This window comes from Falco biarmicus, chromosome 4 (genome assembly GCF_023638135.1).
Source record: "Falco biarmicus isolate bFalBia1 chromosome 4, bFalBia1.pri, whole genome shotgun sequence".
In the NCBI taxonomy this organism is placed as follows: Eukaryota; Metazoa; Chordata; class Aves; order Falconiformes; family Falconidae; genus Falco; species Falco biarmicus.
Genome location: NC_079291.1, coordinates 57,880,486 through 57,896,449, shown reverse-complemented (window position 1 = coordinate 57,896,449; position 15,964 = coordinate 57,880,486). Strand labels below are relative to the sequence as shown.

Below are 15,964 nucleotides of genomic sequence, written 5' to 3'. Positions count from 1 at the left end.
TCAGAATCAGCCACATCCCAATGCAGCAATGGTTTTGCATGCGTAAGGACAATGAGGAAGGTGCCAAGTGTTAGAGGTGATGAGGCAGCATCTAGCAGAGAAAACTTGCACTGCAGTTCCAGTACACGTTGCAACTTCAGTTAAACCTGGGTTTACTGAAGCTGCCGTTATGGGGGTCAGCATAAATCACTCCTGAGTGATTCTGAGTATTCATAACTCCTGAGTATACTCCTGAGTATTCATAACTTTCCTACACACAATGTGCCAGTCTTGGATGCAATGGTGAGGCCCACACTGGGGCTTACAGCCCACCTTTACGCTCAGTGTCTCCCAGGTACATGAAAAATATTTTGTAGCTTTTAACAACATGAAGATTTTAGTACATATTTTGCACATTCAGGAAGATTAGTCCCCTGAGCTAATACAATATGCTTACTATTTTTTAATTTTTCACTGGTTGTAAAAAAAATTTAAAAACAGCTTACAATTGTTAAGAGGTTACAATTGTTACTGACTAGCATTCCTTCCTGTACCGGAAGCAACAACACGTTCTCAGCAACTTCCTCAAAAATTCTCACTCCTCTTTGGCCATTTGTTATCAGTTCTACCAGTGATGATCATTAGTGCATGGAGTATGATAAACTCATTATGAAAATCTACAAAGCAGTGCTAAATAGAAATATTTATATTCTCAGTGATTTAGAACAACTGCCCAATAGACCTGGCTGAAATCTGGAATTTCCATTTACAAGAAAATTCAGTAACAATGTAAAAATTATGGAGCCAGACCAAAAGTCAGCCTATCCCAGCATACAGTCAGCAGCAGCAGTAGCAAACATCAAGGCAGAACACAAAAACAGGGCACATAGAGATTACATCTAGACAGGTGTATTTAAAGGTACCGAAGCATGTGTGTTCCAGTAATTTGTCTAAATTTATCTGAACCTCTTCATACTTTTGCCCTCATCTTCTAGTACTGAAAGTTACTTATGCTGTGGAAAAAAAGTACTGTCGTTTGTTTTAAAACTGAAGCCTGAGCATTTCCATGACAGCGCCCAAGCTTTTGGACTCTGAGAAATAAAGTATAATCACTCCTTGTTCAATCTTATCAAAGATGTCTAAACTTTTATCACATCCATCAATGCCAAAGAGGAAGGATTTTATCTGTCCTCATGCAGAAGCTGGTCCACGCTAGAGAAGCTTTGGTTTTGTCTTCCAGTGTGTTCTAGTTCTAATGTGTCTTTACTGACCTTGCGAGACAAGACTACATGCAAGATAAAAACATGAGAAGATCATATATTACACAACTGTATTACCATGTTTTTATTCTGTTCTCATTTCTTATCACTGTAACTCCCAACGCATAATTTCTTCTTTGTCTATCACAGAAAATTGAATTTATATGTTCAGATAATTAAATTATTAGTAGTAGTAACAGATTTTCTCTCCTTTTTATAAAAGACTAAAGTCCATCACTAGGTAAGTATAGTTCAGACTGTGGTTTGACCATGTGTAATGCTTTGCATTAACACCGAATTTCATCTCCCATTTTATTGACCAGTCACTGTAAGACAGAATTCATTTCACTACTTGATGTTTACAGTGTAAAGCCTCTATGAGTAGGTCATTTAGATTTTCTTTTTATGTAGGGGAGATAAGTAAGCATTTCAGGAGACGTTTTATCTCTTTCTAAGCTAGTCATTCAAAATAAGTCAATTCAACAGTGACATTTTTTTTCCTTTTTTGGGGGCATAAAGAAAGCCTAGATGTACATATTTCCATAGAAAGTAAATAAAGATAAGTAAGGTAGATCTTTACCCTCAAAACAGTAAACACCTAAAAAAATAGGAGTCTTAGCTAGTAGTTCTCCCTCCAAAATCAAAGAAAAAATATAGGCACTGTCCACAGCAATTCTCTTCACCTTTCTTGACACTTATTTTTGAATGGGCTGACTCTTGGAAAAGCTTCTCTCTTCATTGATTACAGAGGGAGCTGGGAGGACTGAGACTTGGCATACTTGTTAGAAGGTTAAATTCATATGAGATTACTCCATTGTTGGCACTATGAGATCTTTCTGAACTGCTAAAACTTAGTCACAGATTTAGGAAGGTGCTAACAGGTCTTGATCATTCTGAAACATACCAACCACTGCAGTTTTCATTCCCAAGTTACATGGCATGTCACAATTGCATGCCATCTTCCATCTCTACAGAGACAGGAAGCAGATGGGACTGCTCTAAGGAGTCTGTAAGCTTTGTGGTGTCATTATCTGTCACTCCTAGATCAGTTCTGGATGGGTTGAACTGCACAGGTCTTGCTAAAGTGGTACTTACCCTTCAATAAAACAACCTCACCATTTAGTCCACATTCAGTGATCTGCCTTTTAACTTGTAATTAATGCTTCCATATAAAATAAAGTATTATTATTTTCTTCTAATTATATCCTAACATGCAAGCTTTAATGAACAGTGGATCTTATTCATGGAACAGAAAACATTGGGAGAGATATTTTTGATTGAAAGAAACGTTTCAGTATTCATTAATCAAAATACCAGTCTTCTCTTTGTCGTACAAAATGTAAATGCTCTGGTTTGGTTTCATTGGACATACCTCTGCATCTTTATGGTAACCACGGTTTGAGACTATTCCATTCTCAGCCTTCAACTTGCTTACAGGAAATGCCAGTTATTTATAGAAGAGATATTTACCAAGGGGGGAGAGTCAGCATTATGAGCACACGGTGAAGAACTGACCCAAACAGAAGCATTTCAATGTGATTTCGGAAACTAAAATATGTCAGCTTCTCCACTAAAATTATTTAATTAATTAATCAATTAATCTAGCTGTTTCAATAGAATATGCACACAAAAATCAGGATAATTGAAACTTCCATGGAGTTTTCTTTAAAAAAAACAAAACAAAACAACCAAACCACTGATTTTCTTTTAAAATACTGTGACAAAAATCCAAGGGAGATCTCTTACTGGATGAAAATTCCATTACCTAAAACAACTCTTATTTGTCTTCAATTATTCATCCAGAAATATGCCCGTTATGTAAATAATTACTTACAATGCTTGTAACACTCACTAAATGGTACATGTTTCTTGATGATATGAGCAGTCAGTTATTTGTCTTGATATTTGCAATACCCTAAGGGAAGTACTATGACATAGCCATTAAAATTTATTACTGAAAACTACATAAACAAAATTCAGTTTGCACTTCTAAAAAAAAAATATGCAAAGATCTGAAAACACATTCCACTGTATCTAATGACAGAGAAAAATTCCTGATTCTTATAAACAAAAGATAGGTAGCAAAGCAATGTATTACACAGTACCAAGCTAGAAGAGTAAAGGTACTTTAAAATGAAGTTCTGTGAGAAAGTCATGAATCCTACTTGATTCATTGTATAAACAATTTTGACACTGTGGTCCAGAAATGTAAAAATATTTAGATACCTAAAAATGCAAATAGGTACCATAAGGAATTTTCACACTCACTATAGACACTTAGCTCCCCCAAACACAAACCCAGATGATTGACTGGCCTTGTCATAATCCATCTGTTAAGAACTGAGAGGTGATGGGGAAAATAAGCTCCTTGCTTATATTATTAAAGAATGTTTACCATTTTATAGCAAGTAAAGCAATGCAGTCAATAGCAATTAGCAACATTGGTGCTTTTGGTGATCCTACCAAATGCGAAATATACCATTACTTGTTCAAATACCTTTACTAATCTGGACCTCTCTGTGGTAACTAGCTCAGAAAAATGAGAATAAATTACTTATGCTATAAAATTATCACATCATTTGTGTTAAGGGTGCAAAAGTGGAGTTAAGCCAATGGCCTGTAGAAGGAAGGAAGAAATGACAAAACCAAAACTAAAATCTGTAAATGCTTGTAGGAATCTCAGTAGGTGAGAAGTTGAAGGTTTATCACAAATTCGGACTAAGTTGTTATTTATTTTCAAGACAATGTAGTGAAGTAAGAAATAAAAGCTTACATAAACCCATGCTTTTTTCAAGAACAACTGCTCTCTTCATGTCAGTGGTTATTGCAAGTTGTCAGGGAACAGTTCTTTTCACTTGCAGATAATGCTAGGAGATTTTTACAGAAGTGGAATTTGAAAAAATGAAGAAAGCTTTTATATTGTGATCCACTCCGATATTCACAGTAACACAGAAATACATTTAATCTGTATAAAAGCACAGATAACTGCAAATGTGCTTGGGCAAGCCTCAACGAGTTTTTAAAAGTGGCTATAACAACTACCTGTTGGTTAGAACTCAGTATATTTATCCAACCAATAAACTGAGACCAGATATGTCATACCTTATTTATAGCCACCTAAAAGTGAGCTGCTAATCCACTGTATACTAGCCTTCCTTTATCATCATTGATGGAGAGATTGTGGCAGCACAAACAAGTTATTCATCCTTACCTAAGACAGATACCTAAAGTATGTGACGTAAATAACTCTCTAAATGAGACTTGCTTTCAGCTGTCAAGACAGGGAGCATAGGCAACTACCTTAAACATGTTGCTTAATGTTTAGATGGAGTCATTTGTATCAGATGTGGTGGGCTGATCACTGCCACTTTAACAGCAAATATAAATATATATATACACAAGTGTGTGTGCGTGTATACAATGAAACGAAGATTAAGTGAGTAAATCTGCATAACTTCCCTATATTTTTCAGAGTAAACATCAAGATAGATTAAAAAGGCCAGAGAGTTAACTACATCACAGTTATTTCCTCACTTTGTACAGCTTTCTTGCTTTGCAGTTTATGAAACACAGATACAAAGACACTCACAGATTGATAGATCTTGATAAGATGACAGACACAGTCAGAAGGATGCACCCGCAGGGACCAATTTCAAACTGAAAAAGAAAAGGACACGTTTTATTTTGTTACGTACATTTTTTGACCAATTCTAAAGAAATGCAAATCAAACAGAAAGCAGAATTGTTCTCATTTATGCCAAAATTTAATTTCTTGCTCTGGTTCTTAAAAAGCAAGACATACCCATATAGTGTTTGAAACAATGTTCAGATGTTATCACGTGAGACTGATAAAAGCAGAAAGATGGCAGCTGAACTATAACAGGTTTATTATCTTCTCTATACAGAGTACCTGGTGAATATTCTGCTGAAGAAATACAACCAAATCTTCGTATCTTGTGGCACTATGTAGTATTAGCTGGGAAGAAATGCAAAAAGAAAAAAAAGTAACTGAAACAATAGCAATGCATTTTTATAACCTGAAAGCTGAGCTAAAGTAGTGAAAACTTTAAATCTGACTGGAAAGATTTGAACTAACAAAATAGAACAAAGATCTAATGAACTCTACCTATTACTGTTGTTTCTTGGTATAATATTGTATCTCAGCACTTCATATATTCTGAATTTTGTAATACTGCTTCTTGTTTTTAAATTAATTAAACAGACAGTTTGAGTCAATTTTAAGCATTGTTTATGCAATGAAAAACAATTCCTACAACAAACACAGGAATACTGCAGCTTTAGAAAACACAGAATGGAAAGTAGCTCAGGATTTTGTATGTATGTGCTGGGCCATCTATAGCAGCCATATATCAGAGCATTTCTGATCATACTCAAGAGAATACTCCCATGACTACTCTTATTTAACATGAAGTTCACAGATCCAGGCCCTTATTTCAACATTCTTTGTCTATTTTTCCATCTTCAGATTTTGACAGAAACGATGGTATTGTGGATACTGTGTGTGGAAAGATCAAGCAGTCTGTATTATATTCTTTTCCATCACATTTTCTCTGTGGTTATGCCCACATTACCTTTGTTAAGCAATATTAGAGGCAGCACAATGGTGTTCATTGCACTCTGAAATAGCCAGCAGATCAGAATTATGATAACATATTAATTAAATAATCTATCCTGTCTCTTGGAAGAGCATATTATAGCCAAGGTTTTCTGTTGCATTCACCCTATTTATACAGATTTTCACTTCCAGTTCTTCCAAAACTGGCTGGTTCTTAAAAGATCATCCGTTCCTCCATTTAGGAGGCCAGTAATTCCTCAAACCACTGAAGCCTGGCTTATTGCATTGCTGTTTGCAAAACTACTTGAGATCTTCAGACGGAAACAAGACATAACTGGAAAGCACTTTGCCATTTGGAACTTCTGAAGGAAAAAAAAAAAAAAAAAAAAAAAAAAGCAAAGAATTCTATGTAAGACAAGAAGAAAATACTGCCTTTTAATGCTCACAGCCATGCTGGTCAACTTGAAAGGACCCAGTTCACTCTTATCACATAATAATAAAAGGCACAGTTTATAAGCTTGAAAGGTAGACAGAACAAAAAGGACTTCAGAGAGACCAATCGCCCACAGATACTGGGACACTTCAGAGCCAAAGAGGCTACAGGATTTTGTTATTTCCTATTGGGTTTTGAATCACAACTAACTAATTTGACATAAAAGATGTTATAACACTAAAAGAGCAATGGAAATCAGATTCATTGTACTAAAATGAGAATAGCTAGAAAGAGGATATATGGAGAATGTTACTGTGAGTTACACAGAGCCTTACAGTTTCTAAGATTCCATCTGCCTTGTATTTTCCTATGGGAATGAACTGCTGTCTTCCTGATGGCCTGAAGAAGATACTCAGACAAAACCAAAGCTCATGTTAAAAGGAACAAAGTGAGAAATCAACATGTTATATGAACTGAATGATGAGCCAAAGATTTTGTATTAATATTTTTAACTACTTTTTTTAAAAAGGACTTCTTGTATAATAAGTTCATTTTACATATTAAACAAACTTATCAATGAAGCACATAATTTAGCTGTGCTGTGCTCTCCCAGTCAATTTAATATGAATTACGAGTTTCTCTGTACAAAAGAGGATAAATATAGTTTTAAGATGTTAGTAACATTTTTATTGGAAAAGAATATTTTAAAAATACTTTAAAACAAGCAGAAGAACATATCTACAATATCATCACAAAGGAAGCATTTTATAGATGTAAAATATGCAAAATATCACTTGAAATGTCTTTGAATTTGCTGCTTCTATCTCAGGTTTGAAGAAGGACTTATGTGCTTCTCTGTTATTTTTCAGCTATCTTAGTTGATCTAATAAAAGATATGACATATTCTCACAAAACCTGGTTCACTTTACATGATTAAAAATATCATGTAGGATCCAGTACAGCCAAAGCTAGCAATCTTAAAGTTAGATGACTTGTGTACAAGCAGCCTAACTGCATAGTATAATCTAAGTAACGTAGGCAGCTACAGCACAAGGAAAATAATCCCAGCCATAACAAAATATCCTGCAATATAAAATTGTTGGAGGAAAATGCTGTGTCTGGAAAAATAACTGTTGTAAAGATTTTAGAGGAACCCTAGCCTCAATGATATCTACAGTATCTTTCACAGCAATTTCAAAGAATTTGACTATCCTGTCCCAGCTACTGGGACAGCAGGAATGACATTTTGCATTTCTCCCTAAGCCATTTTAGACTGCATAAATACATCTTACAAAACTTTCATTTGGTAAACCATGTACATATATAACAGGCACAAGCACAGGAGCATTGTACAACAACTAAAACTGCTTCTCCTACTTACAGTGCCACGATTGCTTTTTCATTGCCTCCTGCACGCCACAGTATGTCTGCAATAGCCATGGTAAGGCATTTGGTCCTGTGAACTTCTGAAGGCTGAAGACAACTGCAGTCCAGGAGATGCAGGAAACAGAGAAATACCAAAATATGTATTGGGAAGCTCACTCATCAGAGGGCAAAATGCCCCAAATACAATATACACAAATTCATAGCAGGTTTGCAGCCAAAAGAACAAAGCTTTTTTCTTTTTCTTTTTTTTTTAGAGACTACGTAGGTGTTGTAGTGCCTAATAATGAGGCTCTGTCAAGTTGCCTCAGAAAATGATCATTTAGGTATCTCAGTTCCTTCTGTAGTCAAGAAATAGACAACTTGGATGGCCAAAGCAAAAAAATCCTGATTTAAACAGGGAGCTAGTATTGTTACTGAGAAGACATGCCAATATAAAGGTACAGTTGAATTTGACCTTTCTCTAAGAATAAAGCATCTGAATGAAATGCCATGAGAGCACTCGCTGTGCACGCACTATGAAGACTTCTCAGCAATGGGCTGAAAAGTTGATAGGAGAATGTGGCACGGATGTTCAGCACCTAAAGAGCTCTACAGAGGGCGATGCAACTGAAGTTGCCACTAGAGTATGTATGGGCCTTCTGGAACCATTCTTTGAGGTGAACCACCTTAAATCTCATTTTAGGCATTTAAGAAGGTACCTTGGATCTTACTGAAGACGATCAGATCTGGTGAATAGAGTTGTATCTAAAACAACTTCCTTTTTAGCTTGCTAATAAAACAAACTGGCCACAGTGGGTAGGTCTCTTCTGAAGACAGAAGCAAAAGAGAAATTTAAGGGAAATTAATTCACCTAGGTCAAGTGTTAACAGCAGTGTGTTGCGTCTGGGGGATCTCAATGAGCTTTTGCTGCTTGTAATGATGGTTAGACTGTTATGAGTATTTAAGCTATGAAATTTTAAGCTTGCTAGCCTATGTCTATATGTTCTATGACAATACCCTTGTAATACAGGTGAATCTAAGAGATGAAATACACAATCTCTGTTTCTAGGAGATTAATACTAAAGATGGCGTCTAGTTTATAAGGAACGATTATAACAAAAATATTATTAAGACCAATGGACCAAAATCAAGAGAATACTAAGTAAGGTATGATCAACAACAAGAACTGATTATACATAGATCTATAAGCATACCCTGAAAATTAATCTTCTAAAAGAAATAGTGGATGCTCTTTCAGAATACATATTTATAAATGGTTGGACAAAAAAAACAGGTAAATATACTTTAGGAAATCAATAATGTATTGGTAAATAATGGACAAGAGAAGCTAATTAAACTTTAAATCTGTAATTAAGTTGTTTCACTATTCTGTAACAGGGTTGTTTTATATATTAAATATGTTTTTTAGTTTATAAAGGCCCTCATACTTAATTTCTTTCTAAGTTTTTATTTCTTAACTCTTTTCAACAAATATACACCATAATGTTCTTACCTACTACTAAACTATCTAAAGTACTACCTGCAATCAACACTATGTTTGCGTTTTTTAAATAAGGTATGCTCAAAGTGGTGACCTAAAACATTACAGTAATTGACCCAATATTGGTCTGTGGAGCCCCACTATGTCTGGATATTTTTTTTTACTTAGATGTTTGGTTTGGAACTTATGCAATGATGCGCAAAACTAAGGAATGTTTACAGTAATCTATTGATCCCAAACATGGAAGCAATGCTGTCAACACATTTCCTACAAACTGTGTTTTATGAAGTCTTCTAATACCTCCTGTTATTCTAACTTCCAAGATATGAAGAGAGAAATTAGGACAAGGAGGCCAAAAGTCAGAAAATGGAAAATGCAGATTTAAGAATAAAACCCAACATTCATGAGCCTAAAGAAATGGACAACAGATCCATACCCCTGGGAAGTATAGAACTGGAATTTTCTCTAGTGGCTTCAAGAATGGCAGTCTTTGAAATTCAGATATTATCAGTCTTAAGAGTGTTACCAGTATGGGAGATGATGTCAAAACCTGTTCCCAGCATTACAGTAAAAGATCTAATAATTCAAAAGACTAAACAAGAAACACCAAACATCAAAAAATTAAACAGACTTTCAAGTACAATGTCTGCCTTGAACATAATGTTCACTTAGAGAATATTTCCTTCTCTGAAGGATGTGAGATATGGGAAATAATTGGTGAGAGTTTTCAAGTAAAAAATATATAATCATAATTTTCTCTTATCTCTGCCTGTGTTCTAATACAGGCACTCAGAAATTTATGGTAAGCATAGCAACTATTTTTTGTTTCTGAGAGAGGTAGCAGAGTAAGAAGGAGACATGATAATTGTTTCTTGAATATTGAAGAAGCCTGAAGTCAAACACTTACTGTGAAGTGCCTAATAATTTGAAAATTCAGGTTAGAATTAGAAAGGAATATTAATCCTCTCATTTCAGGCTCTGAGATTTCCCTTTCTTTCTGCTTGACTAAGAGTTTCTGCCCATGGCAAACACATCATAAGAAAAATATGTTTATATCTCATGAATAAAACAAAATCTTTTAAAACCATGTGGATAATAGGAAGGGAAAAATAGGAGAGGCAAATATTGCCAAGTAAACAGGACACATTGTAGCTGGCATGCATTCGGACATTAGTAGTATAAAAAATCTGGCCTCAATCCTGTTATTTGGGTGCCACATTATTTTTATATCATTTACAATCACTGAACTGTGTTGAAAGAAGAAAAGCTTAACATCTCTATTTTCACTAAGGATGACCTGAGACTCAAAGGGACCAAGGAGCAGATGATCAAAGGCTGTCCTCCAAGCTGAAACAAATTCTTGGTTTTCATAACCAGAAATAATTCTTCAGTGAGTTCTGTGGAGATTCCTGGTCATAAAATCTAAATATGTACTGATTTTCTTGCATGGAAGTTTCTGACTTTTCTCTGTTATGTGGACAAGAGCCTTAATGTGCCTCTCATTATCATCTGAATTAGAATAATAAAGTTTTGCTAGCTAATTTTTGCACTTTTAAAAAGTGTACTTTGTACAGCAGGCTCTTGATATGAATTAACAATGAGATATATTGAAGAACTGAAGAAGAAAAAACCTAAACTGCATAACATTTTAGAATTAACTTGACATTACACCCTGCACATATCTTATATCACTGACCCCGTCTCTTTATCAGCCCATGCTAATTGCTTTTAAGTGACTTCAAGGAACAGGCAATTTTCAAGTGATGAATTCATAGCAACTTATTTGGCCCTTGTTCTGGGGTCCGCAAGCAATCAGTGCCAATAATAACTAGCCACAGCAATAGTAGTAATGGTACAACTTTCAGTATTGTGTTCAGACTCTAAGCCTGGGTTTCAACATTTCTAATGGCTTACTAGGTGTCTCACATTAGGACTGCCTATCTGCTAGAACTGCTGGACCTGTGCACTTGTGTGGACTTGGATTACCCCTAGGACTTGGTAATCCTTTGATTAACTGTCACCTCCCATCCTGGGTGCTGAAGACAAATAATGATGTTCTACAGGTGCCCGATTCTTTCAATTATTGATTAAAAAAGCCCAAACAACGCATTTACATTAAATGCCAGACAGACAAAACTAAGACAAATCAAAAGAGACCGTCCTTTCCTAAACAGTTGCAAGCAGATAAGGGTATATTTAAGGCCAAATTTGTACACGATGAACATGTTTACATTGTAAGGTAATGAAATTTAAGAAAAATCTCAGCATGAAATCTTTTCTTCTGGCTGAATTGTGTTCAGTGTATCACCCACAAATAACACAAGGTGATAGCAGCTTAAACCAGTAAAATACTGTTATCCCTATTCAACAAACTGTACCTATAAAACACAGGAAAACTTTGTGAATTTTTTCTTCTGTATTGCATTTAATTTCTTATTGAAAACAAAAGGCAAATACAAGCAGTCTGGTGATAAAGTAGTTTTTTAGACATTATTTTCTAGCATTTCACTGAATAACCCTGTTCCTTTAGCAAAGTAACAAGTACATTAGTATTATAGCAGTCCAAGTAATTTTCCTTGACACTAGCAATGCTTAGTAATATTCTTTTAAATTAAGTACATACAGAATTTAAATTAAAATTCTGTTAAGGAGTTTAACCGTGAAAGATCAAAGACAGTAGCAATAAAAAATAATTATAGATGTTACTTTAATTTTTCACCCTCCCTGAGATTCTTAGTGTCAAAAACTGCATGAAATTCATGGTCTTTCAAACCTTGATTACATTTTATTTGAAATCACATCTCCATGGGATCTCAAAGTTAAATAATTTTCATTGGCCTCAATTCAAGCTGTTCAATTTTTTTAGAGATTCTTGGGTTAATGACAAGCAAGTAATTATACAAATAAAACACCAACTTTAAATTCCTACAGTTGAAAGGGAAGTAAATACAAGCAAATCATATGCTGCTTTATTTCTTTCTCAGACACAAAGAGAAGTTCAATAAGTTCAAACTCAAAAGGCTCCTGAGTGGCTGCAGCAGAGAAAAAAAAAATTACTTTTATATGGAAAATATTTCTGATGTCAACTGCTGACTTACCGAGCGTCTTTATTCCTGTTACTGTCTGCAAAGATAAGCTGTTGTAGGACACAAGCTTGAACTGCAGCCAGTACTCCACATGGGCCACCCTGAGGGGAATAATGGGACACTCTATGAGCAAAACAATTTGCACTGTTTGGTGCTGATGAAAACTTTTGCGAGCCATATGCTTCCACTGAGGCTTAAGTCATTCTTTCATCTCTCTCTTTCCATCCATGACTTTGTACTACCCTCTGGCTGATGGGTTTTTTTTGCAAGCCAATGAAAATCATTGTTACTAGCTGGTATTGTGTTTTCCACTTATTTTTCCTGAAAATGCCTAGACATCTGTCGTGACATATTGACATATAACATCAAAGGAAAGTTTTTTTAAAAATCAGATCTGCAATTATGCAATTATGTGGACCTATTGACCCACAGTCTACTTTAACTTCCAAAGAGAAATCAAATCTGTTTTCCAAAGAGTGAAAATAAGCCTTGCTCTTTTACCTCCTCTGACCATGATGCCTCCCTTCTAGAACCCATTTACATTACTTAACACAGATTTTAGTTTTATGTCTAGCCCTCTGTACAAGGCAGCTATCTCACTGGTGAAGAGAAAGAAAACAAAGGAAGTTTGAACCTTTCAAATTATTAATGTTAGGAAAAAATCACAATACCAGTAAATACCATATTAACTTTAAACTTTATGGAAAATAGATTTATAGCTGTTTTGAAAGACTATGAGATGGGGTAGCAATGTATTTCATTCTCCTTGCTTATTCCCTGCCATCTAGCCCACCATATGGCATGCCCAAGACCTGTTCCTATGGGTTAACTATATGCCAGACAGCTGTACAAGCTGTCCTGAGAAGTAAAAGGTATGCCCTTTTGTTGCCTAGAAAACTTCCTCCAGCACAAGTCTCCCTCCTTTATCATTCAGTTCTCTCCCAGATGGCTCATATCATATTATTTACTCAAGTAGTTTTCGGAGGAGACACAGAAAAGCCATCATTTGTCTGCAACACCTATGCATGAACGGAGCAGGCTGTGCAGGACACAAGACTATCACAGATACTACAATACCACACGTCACATTGTCAGTACTCGGAATTACTGCAACTTAACAGAGGATTCAGTATATTAAACCCCGCAGATGCTTTCCCATGTGTCTGTCAGCACATGCTGCCATTCTCAGAAATGGGCTCATTCTTAACATTAGGAAGTCCATTACTTTAACACAGGTCCCTCCTAAACCAGCATCTCATACTGGCCGACGTATCAGTGCTAGCTTTGTCTAGCCAGGTAAAATAAAAAATAAAACCAACAATAAGGGTAAGAAAGTTTTCTGGAGAGTCTGTTTTCTGATTTTAACCCATGACAAAGTCTATGCTGTTGCTACTCTCCATAGCATGAGATTAACCCAGGATTACACTGCTGCCATATGCTACAGCTGCACCTCTGATTTCCTCTGTAGATCACAACCAGGCTGTGATGAATCAGTTTAAGATCTGTCAAACTCTTCTCAAAACCCTGGAGAAGAATTAAAAGTGCAGCCAGCAGTGCTGCATTTGATAGCAATGTGATCAAGATTATCAGTTTAATTCTCTAGTTGTCTCAAGTATAGCATTGTCTAAAGGGATGAGACCTGCAGGTACATGCAGTTATGCACAGTATGCAACCTGGAAAATAAAGGTCCTGTAACCAGAAAATAGCTTAGATACTGATAACTTCCATTTTCTCATTTGTAATACATGCATGCTACCTCTCTGGAATTACACACATAACTAATGAGTGAATAATCTGAAACACATTAAGGAAAAAAACAAGGTTTATTTCAGTCCACCAGGGAAATTCTCCCAGTCAAAAAAACTATAGGAACCACTTTGAATATCTTCTTATAGCACCACAGAAACTTAACGTAGGAAAGAATCAAACAAATGTTCAGCTGAAATGAATTTTGGAAGTGAGGAGGCATATATTAACTATGTGAAATAAAAGCATCTAAGCAAAACATTCTGGTTTACCCTTCCTGTTGTGGAACTTGCAGTAGGAAATCTAATGGCCAGTGAGTTGCTAAAAGTGACAAGACATCCTTTCTCTAGCAGCAGGGTCTGGAAACACCAAAAATTTACTGTGCACCAGTAAACATTACTGCCATGATTCCTTTTGGAGTTTAAATTAACATTTAATATATTTTTTCCTGCTAGGTTTTGCTTAAACATAGGCAGCTTTCTTCTGACATAATCAGCCTAATGAAATATTTAACTAGACAAGGTAAGTTAATTAAAAATCTTAATGACATCATTTGTTAGCCATTTTCCTTGCCCCAAAGCTTCTCTTCCTCTCACTTCTGTATAGTACGTAATGGTCTACTTCTCTCAGGCCAGATAAAGATTTTCTGCATCAGCACAGAAGCTTGATGAGTGTTTTGTAACGAGCAGTCTGCTCCTTTCCTAGTCTTTACTGAAGTCCTCAGATCATTGCTCTTAAGAGAAGAGACCTGATGCATGGATATCCCAGAAGCATATGTATGGAGCCACAGAGACGAAAGCATTAAGCTGCAGCTGAGGAGGATGCATTTTTATGATGGATCTGTTTGACTTTGGAGGCAGCTACATATCCTGTGCCCTATGTGTGGTCCCTGGTCTGGGTCTATGCACTGACCAGCTGAGAAACCACACTGACCAACTGCATCCTGCATACAGAGTAGAAGGACAGTCTGAAGCACTGCAGTCTCAGTCCGTAAGAATCGGGTGCTCAGGCAAGGTTGACAAGATAAACACCAGATGAGTGAGTCTCCCACTCAATGCCCTAGACCAAAGAGACCTTTGTTAGCACCAAAAATTTCTGTGGATTGGAAACATGCTTTCCAGGCTGACCCTGGTCATGGTATGGTGGTTTTACCAGATCTGGTCACCACAGGGACCTGCTGGGGATTTTAGAAAGGGCCATCTGGTAGATGATGCCTAGGAACTGATGAAAACCTTGTTTTAGGGAGGAGCTTGCATCTTGTGGCTGCAGTCCACAATTATAGAAACATGGTTGCAAAAGAGGTGGTCCCACCAGCAGTCCCAGTCCCCAGTCCCAGTAACACTGCAGGGGAATTTGTTCCCTTTTTATTTTAGAAATGAGCCTTATCATGTGAAACCCATGTCTTTAAGAGGCAAAAATCTCCTTGTGATTTCCCAGGCACTGCAGGCAATTCTTGCTACATCCCCTCATTTTGAGACAGATCAAGTTCCACCTTAAACTTATAAAACATTGCGCCCACATATCTTTTTTTCTCTTAAACTCCACCCTTGATTTATGTGCTTTTATTCTTTTACCACCACTAGCTTTCAGCTGAGATGGCTTGTCTTCCTCCCTACAAATAACTCCCTGCCACACACACATTTACACACTTTCTGTAGCTACTTTAAGTTCTTTCAGAAATATTCCACCCATCTCAAGTCTTCTAATAAGATTGACAAGTTGACATCAACCAGTGATAACCAGAGAAGTTGAAGAAAGAGAAGAGTCTTTAGAAGACATTTTTTTTTTACTGCTGAATCACAGCCTTTGTAAACTCAATGTAAAAAGCAAAGATGACTTTAAGGAAGTAATTTACAGTACCTTTTTTTGCACAATGCCGTATTTTAACTGTGGTATGTTATTAAATGTAAAACTCTGTATTTTCCATTCTTCACTGAAGCAAGAAAGACTAGAGCCAAACAAAAGATTTTTTAATTCCTAATAAAAAAAAAAAAAGAAAAAGAAAAAAAATTTCTCATT

The 15,964-nt window shown here is 36.0% G+C and overlaps 1 protein-coding gene across 1 annotated transcript in view; it reads right to left on the bottom strand.

Annotated features, from left to right (window-relative positions):
- The window catches only part of MINDY4 (MINDY lysine 48 deubiquitinase 4), an 82,391-nt gene that overhangs the window by 39,730 nt on the left and 26,697 nt on the right, over positions 1-15,964 (bottom strand). The window contains exons 8-13 of the mRNA XM_056338046.1: positions 15,806-15,922; positions 12,212-12,300; positions 7,629-7,730; positions 6,583-6,646; positions 5,149-5,214; positions 4,828-4,895 (exon numbers count right to left, since the gene is read on the bottom strand). Coding sequence (XP_056194021.1) covers positions 4,828-4,895; positions 5,149-5,214; positions 6,583-6,646; positions 7,629-7,730; positions 12,212-12,300; positions 15,806-15,922 — 506 coding nt within the window. The remainder of the gene's footprint in view (positions 1-4,827; positions 4,896-5,148; positions 5,215-6,582; positions 6,647-7,628; positions 7,731-12,211; positions 12,301-15,805; positions 15,923-15,964) is intronic.